Source organism: Rhinichthys klamathensis, unplaced genomic scaffold (assembly GCF_029890125.1).
Source record: "Rhinichthys klamathensis goyatoka isolate OS25496 unplaced genomic scaffold, OSU_Roscu_1.1 h1tg000087l_1, whole genome shotgun sequence".
NCBI classification, from domain to species: domain Eukaryota; kingdom Metazoa; phylum Chordata; class Actinopteri; order Cypriniformes; family Leuciscidae; genus Rhinichthys; species Rhinichthys klamathensis.
In genome coordinates this window covers 1,860,151-1,874,491 of record NW_026606627.1, presented here as the reverse complement: position 1 = coordinate 1,874,491, position 14,341 = coordinate 1,860,151, and the positions used below count along the sequence as shown (strand labels likewise).

General features: G+C 38.4%; 1 protein-coding gene across 1 annotated transcript; it reads left to right on the top strand.

Annotated features, from left to right (window-relative positions):
* Positions 1-12,918: 12,918 nt before the first annotated feature.
* Positions 12,919-13,803, top strand: LOC130085710 (uncharacterized). Its single transcript, XM_056251624.1, has 3 exons — positions 12,919-13,321; positions 13,422-13,590; positions 13,670-13,803. The coding sequence occupies exons 1-3, from the start codon at positions 13,015-13,017 to the stop codon at positions 13,797-13,799; spliced, it is 606 nt and encodes a 201-aa protein (XP_056107599.1). The 5' UTR covers positions 12,919-13,014; the 3' UTR covers positions 13,800-13,803.
* The last annotated feature ends 538 nt before the right edge of the window (positions 13,804-14,341 follow it).

The following is a 14,341-nucleotide window of genomic DNA, read 5'->3' as shown; positions in this document are numbered from 1 at the left end:
GGACTGTTTTTAGGGTATGTGTTCCCTTCGTTACGCCTACAGCTGAAGTGTAACCTTGTTTGTTTTTTGTGAAGTGGCGATTGGAGAGCTTTGTTTACGGCCCATGTTTGCTCAAGCGTTCTATTTTTAATGTCACACAATCAAATGCTGAAGAGCCTCCTCTTAATCCTCAAGGATTATGGCGTGTATGACTAGCACCCAAGGCCAAACCGCTCGTCTGATTCAGACAGGAGAAGCACGCCGTACGGCACACACTCCTTGTGTAATCGTATAAGAGGCATGCAGGGAAGCCTGGAGGATGTGGAGGAGGAAGCAAACACACACTGATTCTGGCGTTCTTTCAAAAACATGATGCTCTTGATGGGTTGGCGTTCCAGTCTAGGTCAAAGGCATTAACCATAGTATCATTGGGGTAATTGGTTTGTTTGAACACACTTGATACTCAGAGGGGAAGCTTTAGTTACCCCAAACTTTGTTCTATAGAAATGGTCTATTTTAGGAAGTGGTGTCTCATTTTTGAGCGCTTGACTACAGTATATAATGAACTGAGTCACACTTTTTGATAGACTTAACCCTGTTTAGTTTAAAATCTATAACATTAATATTGCTTAGAATTGCATAGATTTGTTTTAAACTGAATTCTAACCTTTGTACAGAGCTTTGCATAGATCATGTGCTTTAAAGAAAAAACCTGTTTCCCGTTTCAACATAATGGTTTGATCTTTCATACGTCATATTTACGGCTCATATTTTAGATGCAAATTAATAAGTTAAAACGAGAGTCGAACCCTAAAGAACATTCTGCTCTTAAAACTTCTGGAACACTAAAATTTAGATGTCAAACACTAGGAGTTTGAATATTGTTGTGGGTAATGGAGTCAAAAACACTGAGAACCACTGGTGTAGTGGGATGATATGCACTAGTTAAGGTATCTAGCATAGCTATCTATTTAATCATTTGTTTTTGCTTTGACTTTCAAACCCATAACATTCAACCCCAAAGTTGAAATTGAGTGATGCCACCAGAATTGACTTCACATTATAATAATAATTCAAAATTCAAAACTTACACTGAGGCTTTTGGGTGTATGTAGTCAAACACTTGAAACACTTTACTATATTTGTTGGCCACAGTCTTGTTGGAGAATCTAAATAAATATTTGGTTTCACTTTATTTTGACGGTCCGTTTCACACATTATGTTGTATATAAGTAACATTGCACCTACATGTCTACTAACTCTCATTAAAGTGTAGACTGTTAAGGTTAGAATAAGTTGACATGTAGTCAGTAGATGTAATAGTAATATAGTATGATACTAATAGTAGTAGTAATGTTTGTTGGAGGACCATCACAATAAAGAGTTAGCTGAGAGTTAGTTGACATGTAGTTGCAAAGTTACTTATAGTCAACAGTTCAATGTTCAAAAGGGACCATTAAAATAAAGTTACCAAATATTTGTATATCTTTGTGTCCATGAGTGAGGGCTGGTCCTACAATGTCTATGATGGTATAATTATTCCTCAGCAGTGTTTTCAAATGAAACAACTTTCATGCACAACTGACCCAATTTCCTGAGAATGATTGAGCTAAAAATGTTGGTGAACAGGGTGTGCAGGTCCAGCAGCTAGACCAGCGTAAACCAGCCTTATCAGCATTAAAATTCATGTAGGACTTTTCATTTAGGTAGCCTACATCAAATAGTCCCTCCCTGCATAATTAAGACAAGACCATTAGGAGAGTTTAACATTTAATCTCTTGTTTTAATTAAGTCTTCTATGATGATGTGAAGTGCTAAGGTGGGTTTAAAGATGCTAACACAGCAGGAAACGTATGGAGTTTCATAACCCAACCAGAGCACTGCCCAAAACACCAATCACCTGGCCACTGTTAAGAAACTCTTAAAGAAACGCTGTTCCTGTCGACCCTGTGAAGGTCCATGATCGTGATTGTAATTGCCTGACCTATCCTACTCTACAGTATGCTAGAAGCAGTCGATCAAGGGTACAGGACAGCCAGGGGTATCCTAATCCTGCTCATGGATGGCCGACTTTCTGCAGAGTTTACTTCCAACCCACCTGACTAGGAGTTTCTAGGCTGCGATCCATGAGTGCCCACTACTGGCAAAACCCATGTAGGGGTTTTAAACGGAGCCCTTGATCACTGGGATTCTTCTATGGTGTTGATTTATTATTTACATCTTTTCCCTTATGATTTGTTCGAATTGTTCTATGCACCGGTCTATATGCTTAGGCTGCTGTGGAAAGCTAAATCAATTATACTAAATGAAAATATGAGGGCTGTCACTTATGATTATTTTTGTAATCAAGTAATCGGTCGATTATTTTGACGATTAATTGAATAATCAGACATTTTTGTGGTAATAAAAATAGACCTAAGCATACAATAGCCTTTAAAATGACTTAAAATAACAACGAGGCAATAATATTTGTTTCAAATAAAGTCTCAAAAGCAAGTTATCATATGGTTTTATAGAACAACACTGTTAAAATACATAATATAATATAAACAATCAACTAATGTACATTGTGAATTATAACAAATGCCTGCAGAGGGCGCCAACAGCCTGGTGTTGTTACACTTTACAGAAAATCAAATCCTTGTTTAATATTGAACAACCAACATTTAATTAAAATGTCAACTTAATATTTAATATTTGGCCTCTACTTTATGACAGAAATGCTAAAGCCACTGAAATTGTTTGATCAAGAATCTGTGGACACCGAACCATGCAAACCTTGTTACATTGGGGCCGAGACCCGGGAGGAAGGAGGAACGCGCTGTCAAAGAGCCCTTGCCGCTGTGGGAAGTCCACGGTGTTGTCAAGCCAAGCAGAGTCTGCCACCATGGATGCTCGAGGGCAGACTAACTCACTGCCGTCAGCCTGGGTTGTGGCGGGGCAGCACCAATCCGAGAGGGAGTTGAGTTGCTGTTGTTTGCCTGAGGCCTGTTGCCGTCCGCCATGATGGGGAGGAGCAGGGAACAGGGGACTCGCTTCCGGCTGCCCTAAGCCATCGCCTTCCCCCGGGTGCCGGAGGAGTTACAGGGCCATTCACCGAGGGGTATCCAGCGCCACCGCCAGGCATCGCCGAGGAGTTCACCCAGCTGGTGGAGGACCGGATGGCAGTGCGTTTTGGGAACTGGACCAATAAAAAAGCCGTCGGTGTATGAATGAGTGTGTGAATGGGTGAATGTGAGGCAAATGTAAAGCGCTTTGGTGGCCATTGGGTCTGTGAAAGCGCTATATAAATGCAGTCCATTTACCATTTACCATTTACCAATCTGTCTCCTAATTTTTTTGTCTCCTTTTCTCTCGCCTCCCCCAGGTGCTGCATCCGCCGTGACGGGGGAGTAGAGCGCAGTCTCAAGGGTACCCCCGGCCTGCGAGGGGTCTGGGTACTGCTTTTCCCATATAACACATCAGCCAGGGTCCCACATCGGCTAAACACCCTCTGACTCCGCCATGCCGCAAAACTCTCACTATAGGTTGAGCTGGAAAGACATTGATGGATCTGACTGGACCGCTCACAATGTTTTGATGGTTTCTTGGCGACTCGATGTTTTCACTTTTGGGGGAGATAAACCCATGAATGGCATACTAATAGTATTCAATGAACAATAAACTGGGCTAAGTGAATGTATTTTGACTCGCTCTCTCGGTCAAAATTGAAGGGGTCAAGAGTCTTCCCTCGTCCACTTGATGAAGTGGAACGCACTTCAAAATGGCAGCGAGGATTCCCATGAGAGGACATGCTTACAGACGTTCATTAGTATGAAAATGGGATGCAAACCAAGTATTAGATTGGTCAGGTGTGTTTAATTAGGTTTGTACCTAAACTCTGTAAGACCTTGGCCCTCCATGAGCAGGATTAGTCTCCCCTGGTATAAGATCTGAATACAAAGTATATGTACAACAAACATATCCAGATGATGCAATGCACCTACTTAGATTCTGAAATGTGAAGCTCGTGGACACAGCCATCCCATAAGGTCCAGAAGTATGAGGAGCCGACGGGATTGAAAAGTTGAAGACAGAGCAGACTTTTTTTCAAGTCTAAGTGCTATAAGTAGGTACCAAGAAAGTTGTTCCCCATGGCTAAATCGTTTGCATTTTCCAATAAGCATTTACTCTGCCGTTCCTCATGACTGGAACTTGGTGCAACCACTCAATGATAGAGTCGGATTGAATTTCATTTCAGTCAGGTACAGATAGGAAGCAGTGGTATAGATGGCAGTGAGGTATACTGTGATCTCTCTAAACATGGGAGCACATCATCACTGCAGTCTTCCAACCCTTCAGCTCCTTCCCAATGCTCCCTGGCAAGGCCTACGCTCTCCTCTGTGGTATGACGCCTGGTTGGATGGGAATTGCTATAGCAGATAGCATCAGCTGGTGAAAGCTTACCAGTTAATGAGGTCTCCAAGGGCTGATGCCTCCCCAGCCCTCTTTCCTAACACCCACACACAGTCTCTACTATCTGTTGCTTTCTTACGCTCTATCATTTTTCACTCAGCAATATGTCCAATACGGTTTCTCCCACACACAGAAATGCACGTAAGATTGTGGGAAGGTATCCACTGTAGGTTATAGGTGATGTTGATAGAAGAGCGTGCTCATTTTTACTGACTCCAAGCCCATGCTCAATGATTACTATTGACCAGCCGGATGCTCCACACTTGGTCGTCATTAGGGTTTCCCTGAAAGTTTCGGACATGAGAAGAGGTGGCCGGTTACGCTATTAAAGCAGATGATTAGCCTGATGATAATTACTACAGTCTTGATATGTCGAAGCCTGCTGTTGGAGAATCTGAACAAATCTTTGTGTCCATTAGTGAGGATTGGCAAAAATTTAGGAATTGGCTTCCTCGCTTAATGATTGGCCACAAAACATTGATTGTTGAATAAAAAAAAAAAAAAAAAAAAAAAAAGGAAATTACTGAAATGCAGTTCAAAGAAATCCAGCATTGTCACACAAGAGATGTATTCGTTAGTTTTGTGACAGAAACAATCACTCTTTTGGACCAATTATTTAGAGGATAAGTAAATAAATGCATTTGAGGAATTGGTTTGAGATTAAATTATTTTGTTAAAAGCAAAAAAGAGCTCTAGAAGAGTTTGTATTCTCTTATTTTTAGGATGTGCCTCTGATTATGGTTCAGTGCCTGTGGAATAGGTGTGTCTGGTGGAAACAGCTGTGTCTTGAAGGTTATAGTTGTTTCAGCAGGTATAAAAAATGATTGGATAATATTTTACAAATTTAAGTTTTATATTGACTCTATTTCTAATTCTAAGGTGGTGGTTCAAACACTGATTTTTATTATCATCTGTTTATGGAAATACTCCATATATTTTGTTTGACAGTATGCTAAGGAGTAATTTGACAAATGTCCTAAATTTATTTAGATTTAATACTAAAATTGAAATATGCCATTGAAAGTACACTTAAAGCTTTTTGTTTTAATTCTTCATTTTTCCTCCACGCAGCTTGCCTTTTCCCAGAAACTAGCCACTGTATTTTCCAGTTCATCTTATTTGTTCCATATATAATGCTTCATGCAGAAATATGAGATTTCACGTTATGAAAAAAATCAGCAATTGTTTGTCATGAAATCGGCAGGAAATACACATTCTGATTTAACCCACTATCATGCTTCTATGAATTATACAAGTCTGGAAGTTATAAATATATAAGGGCTCCAGAGATATTATCCAGAAGAAATTGAGGTATATTTAGACATTCAGTCAAAAGGCACAAACCCCAGACATGTAGCGGTGTATGTTGCTCTCTCTTGCAGGGCTCACACAGGAGCTATGGTTGTGGTTCAGCAGCGCTCAAAACAAAGGACACGCTTCATCAGAGATGCTGGCTCCATTTACACCGCATCATTCCCCAAACTTCACTGTCATGACAAAAAGCTCTAATACTATCATAAAAATAGGACGGAAATTGGGAAATTTGGGAAACACAACCACACTGTAAAAAAAAAACACATAAAAAAACGAGCAAATGCATGGCAGCACAGGGTGCCAAACGTTTGCCATTGATGAAAATAACGGTAAAACCCCATGAACTGAAGTAACATGTTTACACAGCAACATGAAAAAAGAACATTGACCATACAGTACTATAAAATGTTTAAAACGTAATCTGAAATAACATATTTTGTCTGTATAATTGCAAATACATGCATAGACCATTAAATGTAATGACATTATTTGACTGTAAGTTCACGTAACATGTTTAAACCCTCGTTTAATAAAACATGTTTTAACTGTAAATATAAAAACATGGTGTAGCAGTTGTTTAACTAAACATTATTTGAATGTAGATATAAATGACATGTTGACACCATTACTTCATAAAGCATGTTTTGACTGTAAACTGAAATCATGTTTTAATCATTATTTAACAGAGTTTGACTGTAAATTGAAATAACATGTGTTGACCGTTATTTGAAAAAATTAACTGTGATGGACCATAATTTTGAAAGGCATATACAGCATTTTGATTTTGATTATGGCTTACAAATAATTTTATATGTAGTTCATGAAATGTATATGTCACAAAAAGTCATTAGAGAAAATCATTTGTATTTTTCCCTCTTTATTTTCTTCTGTTACAGTAGTTTCCATTGTAAATAACAACAATATTAAAAACTTTAAACAGTGCTACAGTACCATCATCTGAACATTGCTTATATATGCTTAAAATACAACATTGACAATTCAAATTAATTTTATCATTGCATCTTCCACAAACTACACTTCGAACAGAACAATGGTCTCCAATTCAATCTCCATGTTGATGCCTTTAAAAAATAAGAGAGAAAATGGTTAGATATCATACATCACATATCTATATTCATCATCATGTCTGATCATGTTATTCTTTTTAGATGTTCTTGCGTTTCTTACATTAAAAAAATATTGTTTTTTACTTAAAATAAATATTTGTTCATTAAATATGTAATACACTTACAAATTTTATAATGGTCCACAACACCTTACTTCTTCAGACAGTTTAGTGATGTGACCTCACCCACTGACAAGGCCAAGGGTGCACTGCAACAGCAGAAACAACGTAAATACAGTAACACTTGTTGATTACAATTTTATATTTAATTTTACATGCCAGCATATTTACCCAGTATGATTACCTCACAATGTCGCAGGAAATTTCCCCTTTTGCTTTCTATGGAAGACATTTTTTGGTGTGCGTTTCTGCACTGTTTTGACCTTTCTTGTTAAGTCCCGCCTTCACGCACGCCATTGGTCAAACTGCTTCTCAATCATTGCCCTCGGCCCAACGGCATCAGCCAAGAGACAAAGCAGCAGCCTGTTAACTGCAGGTGGCACATCATGGCTCCAAAACAGCGTAAAAATGCCTCAAGGAAAAAATCCGTGTTTTTGTTTTGGTCGGGAAACGTGCTCATTGACATGGCAAATAAGCTAAAAGACGGAGCGGAGTTGGGTTCGCTGGAATACTGAATTACAGGCGTCAGTTTGTTTTCAAAAATCGTAAGTAGTGACTTTGTTAAGTAGGCAGTAGCTTTGTGTGTAAACGTGACTGTTAAGGCAACATACTCTGCTGTATGAATGCAATATATAACAGAATGACAACAAAACAATCATGGACCTCGATGTCGAGTGGTGAATGGTAAGTGCTTAAAAAAATTCGGTTGACGTATCATCCAACGTAATTTAAAAGTTAATTGGCAACAGGTGAATACAATTACAATGACTAATCACAAACGTTTTTAATTATTCTTAATGTTTGATGCAAGTTGCATTAAAAAGGACTAAATAGGTTTCAGAATTGTGTTGTTGTCGTTTTAGAACTTTGCTTTCACAATCATTTAAAAACACCCATATGCATGGACAACGGATTTCATCTTATGAGGTGTGTTACCTTTAACCATATGGATGATGATGTATTCGTGCAAATTTTGTGATTGCTCTCTGAAGACAGTTAAGGGATTTGTTGATCATCAAATCTTACACAGACATGAAGCAAATGCTCAATTTCCATGTTGCTTCCCAGAATGCAAATGTAAATTCTTAAAATACAATGCTCTCAAAGCTCATGTTTATCGCCATCACAAAAGACCACATACTCGTTTTGATGATTCGACGGGCACGTTTGTTTGCAACAATACAGACTGTCAACAACAATTTACAGACATGAACAATGTCCTTTCTCATCTCAGGTCACATTTAGCCAAGGGAGAGGTGGTGTGTTGTCCTTTTGAAAAATGTGACAAAAATTTCAGTTTAAGATCAAGTTTCACTGCCCATGTTTCACGAAAGCACAGGACTTCTACATTTGCACAATTACGGATTATGGATACTTTATCTCAGCAACCTTCTTCAGCATTTGATGTTACTGAGGATGAGGTTGATGAAAGTGAATTCACAGACTCACTGACGAAATGTAACGCAAAGTCATTGTACATGAAAAATCTCTGCCTGTTTTATATGCAGCTACAAGCCAAATACCTGGTGCCATCGTCAACCATTCAGATGATTGTGGAGGAATTCAGTGGTTTAAATTATATCTGTCATCAGTACACACAGAAGATGTTCAGGGAAATACTCAAGTCAAAAACGGCCCTTTCACAATGTGATATTGAATCTGTGGTGCAGACTTTGCAAGGCCAAGATTTACATTCAGCTTGTAATTCATTACTTTCCACAGAATACCAAAGAAGACAGTATTATCAGAAAAAATTTTCGTACGTGCATCCACAAAGTATGTGTCTCGGTCGAGATGAAAACCGAATCCAACGTTATGCACAGTATATTCCATTGAAGAACACTTTAAAAACCATGTTAATAGACCCAGTGGTGTGGGAGCAGTGTGCCAAACATCAGCATGTACACTCTTCTGTGTTCTCTGACATCTGTGATGGCTCTGTATTCAAATCCAATGACTTGTTTAAGCAGCCTGAGATTACAATCCAACTTATCTTGTACCAGGATGCCTTTGAGATTGTGAATCCCCTTGGGTCAGCTAAAAAAAGACACAAAATGATTGGAGTGTATTTTACACTTGGCAACTTTGAGCCATTTTACAGATCATGCATTGATAACATTCAGTTATCACTTTTGTGTTATGAGAGAGACTTTAACTATTTTGGTCAAACCAAGATTTTTTCTAAGTTGTTGGCAGATGTCAAAGAACTTGAAGAGCATGGATTTGTGACATCTTCAGGTGACATAGTACGTGCAACAATAGTGGCTATTATCGGTGATAATTTGGGGTCCCACTGCATCGGTGGTTACTCACAGAACTTCAGTACTGCCAAGCATTGCTGTAGGTATTGCTTGGTATCTCGCAGTGAACTTCAGAATGTGTGTGTAGACTTTCCCAATCGCACAGTTGAGTCCTATAAGGCGGCAGTGGAAACTCTAAGGACGACCGAAGAAAATGTTGTAAATGGGTTGAAGTTTGACTCCATTTTCAACTCTCTCAAATATTTTCATGTTGCTCAGCCTGGCCTTCCCCCATGCCTTGGCCATGACTTGTTTGAAGGCATTGTAGCTATTGATCTTGCCATTTTCTTGGAATACTTTGTAAAAAGGAAGTGGTTTTCATATACACAGCTGAACAGGAGACTTGCACAATTCAAATATCTGGATTCTGATGCTGGTTCTGCCCCCTCCCAGATATGTAAAAAAGGCGGAAAGTTAGGTGGTCAAGCAGCTGAGAACTGGTGTCTCCTCAGATTTCTTCCTGTCATAATTGGAGACAGAGTAGAGTCACAAGACCCTGTATGGCAACTGACTGTTAAGTTGAAAGAACTGGTTGAGTTAGTGTGTGCTCCCAAGATTAGCACTGCACAGATTGCATATCTCAATGTCTTAATACCAGAATATCTGGAAACAAGAAAGGAGCTGTTTCCTGGTGAAAATTTTAAACCAAAACATCATTACATGCTTCACTATACGTCACTCATTTTAAGTCTTGGACCTTTAATTCGTTTATAGTCATTGAGATTTGAAAGCAAACATTCCTACTTCAAAAGAAGTGTGAGAAGAACACAGAACTTCAAAAATGTATGCAAGACATTGTCTCACAACCATCAACTTCTTCAAGCATATCTTCACTCACGGTCATTTTTTTCACCAAAGCTTAAAAGTGTTGACTTGGCCACATACTCTCCTCATTTGTACAGTGATGCTGTGTGCAAAGCTGTTGAGACAAGTTTGCTTAATGAACCAGACTTTGTTTCAACACGGGTAGAATACAAGGGTACCCTGTACAGGAAAGGAAATTTAATTTGCCTTAAATGTGAAGAGGAGGATTCTATTTTACAGTTTGGACAGATTGAGCTGATTTTCGTGAAAGATGATGATGTGACTTTCCTTGTGACTCCCCGCACCTCAGTGTATTTGCATGATTATGGACTTTATGAGATTTTGTCTGCGACAAAGGAATTAATTTGTGTAAATGCAGAGGAATGTCTGGATTATTATCCCTTAAATGAGTACAGTTTTATGGGACTGAAGGTCATTACTCTGAAGCACAGCGTTGTTCATCTGTAAAAAGGATAAACTGTCCTCTCCCAACAGAAATGGATGCATTGTTGATTTTTATTGAGAATGTGTTCCCAAACCCTATAACTTCAAAGCTAGCCATAGAGGGTTTGAACAGCCTAGGTGTGGAGACCATAGATGACCTACAGTTTTTGAAAGAAGATGATCTAGGTGGCTTTCTGAGACCGATTGAAGCAAGAAAACTAATAGCCCAAATCCCAAGTAAGTTTTCAAATCAATGGTTGTTTTTACATATACACTAGTCAACATTTGAAGCGGATCAAAAAGTTCATTAAGTTCACAAGAACAGGTATTGGTTTTAAGACAACTGAAAGGTTTGATCCACTTTAAATGTTGACTTATGTACATGCATACAATTAGATGAACTGGAAAAACAACACCCCAGTCTCTTTCATTCTGTACTTTGTTAGCTGTACTCTTTACTTGTATTACAGTATGCCAATGTGTTTCTTGTTTCTGCAGTATGGTTTTTAATGCAGTTTTTTGTTTATGCCATGTAGATATTGCTTCCACTCTGCAAAACACTGCCAATGAGTTGTCTGCTGAATACACTTCTGATGCATCAGGTTCACCTGCTCCCGGATGCTCAATTTCACCATCCAGCTCTTCAAGTGGAAGACGTGAGTTAAACGCTGATACAACATTAAACAATCCACAAACATTTTGAAAGCAAAACATGTAGTTTGAAAGCAAAACGTGTTGTCAATTCTTGTAATTCATATACAGAGAATTTGCTATGTGAGCATGCCCAGCCTTTAGCACGCCTGGCAAACAAATTGTGCCACACATGCAGTTCACAGAACGATATATGTATATGTATATGTACAAACCAGATTCCAAAAAAGTTGGGACACTGTAGAAATTGTGAGTAAAAAAGGAATGGAATAATTTACAAATCTCATAAACTTATATTTAACTTTTCCGGCCTCTTATTGCTACCTGTCCCAACTTTTTTGGAATGTGTATCTCTCATGAAATCCAAAATGAGCCAATATTTGGCATGACATTTCAAAATGTCTCACTTTCAACATTTGATATGTTATCTATAATCTATTGTGAATAAAATATAAGTTTGAGTAAGATTTGTAAATTATTCCATTCCTTTTTTACTCACAATTTCTACAGTGTCCCAAATTTTTTGGAATCGGGTTTGTATATGTATATGTGTATATGTATACAAGTCTGCAGATTTATTGTACACTAGTACACATTTGAAGAGCTTTGGGTATTGGTTTTAAGACAACTATTATGAAAGGTTTTGATCCTCTTAAAATTTTGACTAGTGTAGTTTGATGGTACAAATCAAACTGTGATGGCACGGGGCCTCAAAACATTGATTTTGGAAATTGCATACATTGTGATCCGTACATGTGCCACTGTGGTGATTACCTGGTGCATGAATGGCCAAAACGTCTCCAGTTGAGTCCGCATCTTATGCCAGCGGAGAGTGAAGACTGTTGTGCATTGTTCAGAGCAACTACAGGGCCACAGTGCAGTCAGCAACACGTTAAATGTGCCCATTTCATGCTAGTGATTTGTTGCACTGTGGTCCTGCGGTCCCTGTGAAAAATGCACAACAGTCTCCCCTCTGACAATAATGCACTGCGGACATAAAACAAGTCTGTGCACCACTTTAAATGCGTACTCTATATAGTGGCACATGAACAACCCACAAAGCCCCATGCCATCTCTGTTTGTCTGTTATTAAACTTCAATAAATCTGCAGCTTGGGAATAGGCAATTTTGCCAAAAAGTTACTGCTGCATGAAAAGTGTTTATCATGTAACCTGGACATTGGTTTATCTTCTAGGTGACAGTCGCTGTGAAACTTCGTTTTATGACCATGACTGGCATTATAGTTTTGATGTTCCATGGCAAAAAATGCCAGCAAGTTTTATGGAAAAGTTGCAAAATGGTGAAAGGCCAAGTTGCTCAGAGAGAAGACAGTTGGTCCGCATTGTTGCTTCTGAGATCCTGGAAGTCAGCAAATGTCCAGCAAAAAAACATGTATCAGAAATAGCCCGACAAATGGTGATTGCGTACCCAAAGTCTTTCAGAGATGAGATTAATTCCCAGGTTGTAGGAAGTGGATATGATTCTCTCCTCAAACAACTGGTGTGTAGAATTGACAATTTTAAAAGGGCAAAAGCTATTAGTACACCACTTTGTGGTACTCTAGAAGTATCAACAAAGAAACGAAAATTGTTATATGGTTGTATAAATTCTGATCCACAACTGCTAGTTGGAGAAACATCCAAATTGCAGCAGGAAAATAAAGAGAAGTTGCTAGTAATGTTTCAAAATAATGAAAGTGATGTAAAGACAATCTATGACTTAATGACTTCTACTTACACCTCTCAAAGAAACAACATCCAATCTGGAAAGGAAACCAAAGATTTACTTGATGAGTGGCCATATCTTTTTCAGCCAGCAGGAATGAAAGCACACTTTAAAGAGCTCACTGGCATTGACATAAACAACAGCTTTGAAGAATCTGCTTCCAGTAAGTTCAGAAGAATATTGGACTACTTTCAATTTCAGTGCACAGAAAGAGCAAGCAGAGCAGGGAGAATCCTCACAAAGTATAGAGCTGGAGGGGATCATGTTTGTGGGGCAGTGATGTTGCTGCTAACCCATTTCAAAAATGACCAAGACCACTTTCTTGTGATGGTAGAAGACACCTCTGTTCCAAGTGATATATGCTCAGAACAGCTTCCAGCAACACCATGTATAGTGGTGTGTGGTGGGTATTATTTACTTGCAACACAATAATTCCTGGTTTCAGGGGACCAGAACTCACATTCTGTTAAATATTATGTCTTACTGATTTTGTTTGTTCAAAGGAGAGAACCCACTGACAGCCAGTGTGTACATGGTAGCAGTAGACCAGATGATTGTAAATGACCATCTCTTGAGTTTTACAGAAGCCCTGTATCTGATGTTCTCTCTTTACTATATATTGAACATCAGTTACCCTGTAGAACTGGGAGCCACACTAGAATTCTTGCAAAGGTAATTCATAGACTGCATTCCTTTGGTTAAGAAGCATACAACAATTATTTAAGGATATTGTTTGTGTTGTGTTTTAAAGGTGCATCTTTAGGATTAATCCTCATAAAGGTACCAAGGTGGAAAAGAGAGAGAAAAAGAGAGCGTACTCTGTCAACCCCAGAGTATTGAGTCTGACGTCAAAAATTGCTGCATTTGACTGGGGAGAGTAACAGGTATAGAAGCTCTGTTGTCTTGTATAGTAGTGGTAGACTTCATCTTCTGTGTTTATCATTCATCAATGATAAAGTGCACCAAATGACAATCATTTTTATAATTAACTCCAATAAATGTGATGTAATCGTCTGTGGCCAAAACTGAGAGTATTTGGTTAAGGCTTGTTGCTGTTTCTGCTCTTCTTTTGGTTTGGGTTTTAATTTAAACTGTTTGTGTCCCCACAGATTCAGGTCTTTCAGAAGATTGACATTTCGCTGAAGAACAGGACAGACCGACTTTTTGTACTTCAGTGCAGCGCTTTGTTCCTTAAATTAGTTGTATTGCCTTGTGATGTGATTAGTATTTAATTTTTTTTTTTTTAATTGAACAAATTTGTGATCTAAAACATGACTTTTGCTGGGAAGTGTTTTTCCATTGTTTGATCTTGAAGGTTTGCTATATAATCAAAAGCTGAAGTTGTTTACAGCAATACTCTGGCTACCATAATTTATTGTATAACATTTTACAAAAAAAATTGTTTCAAGAGTATTTTTAATTT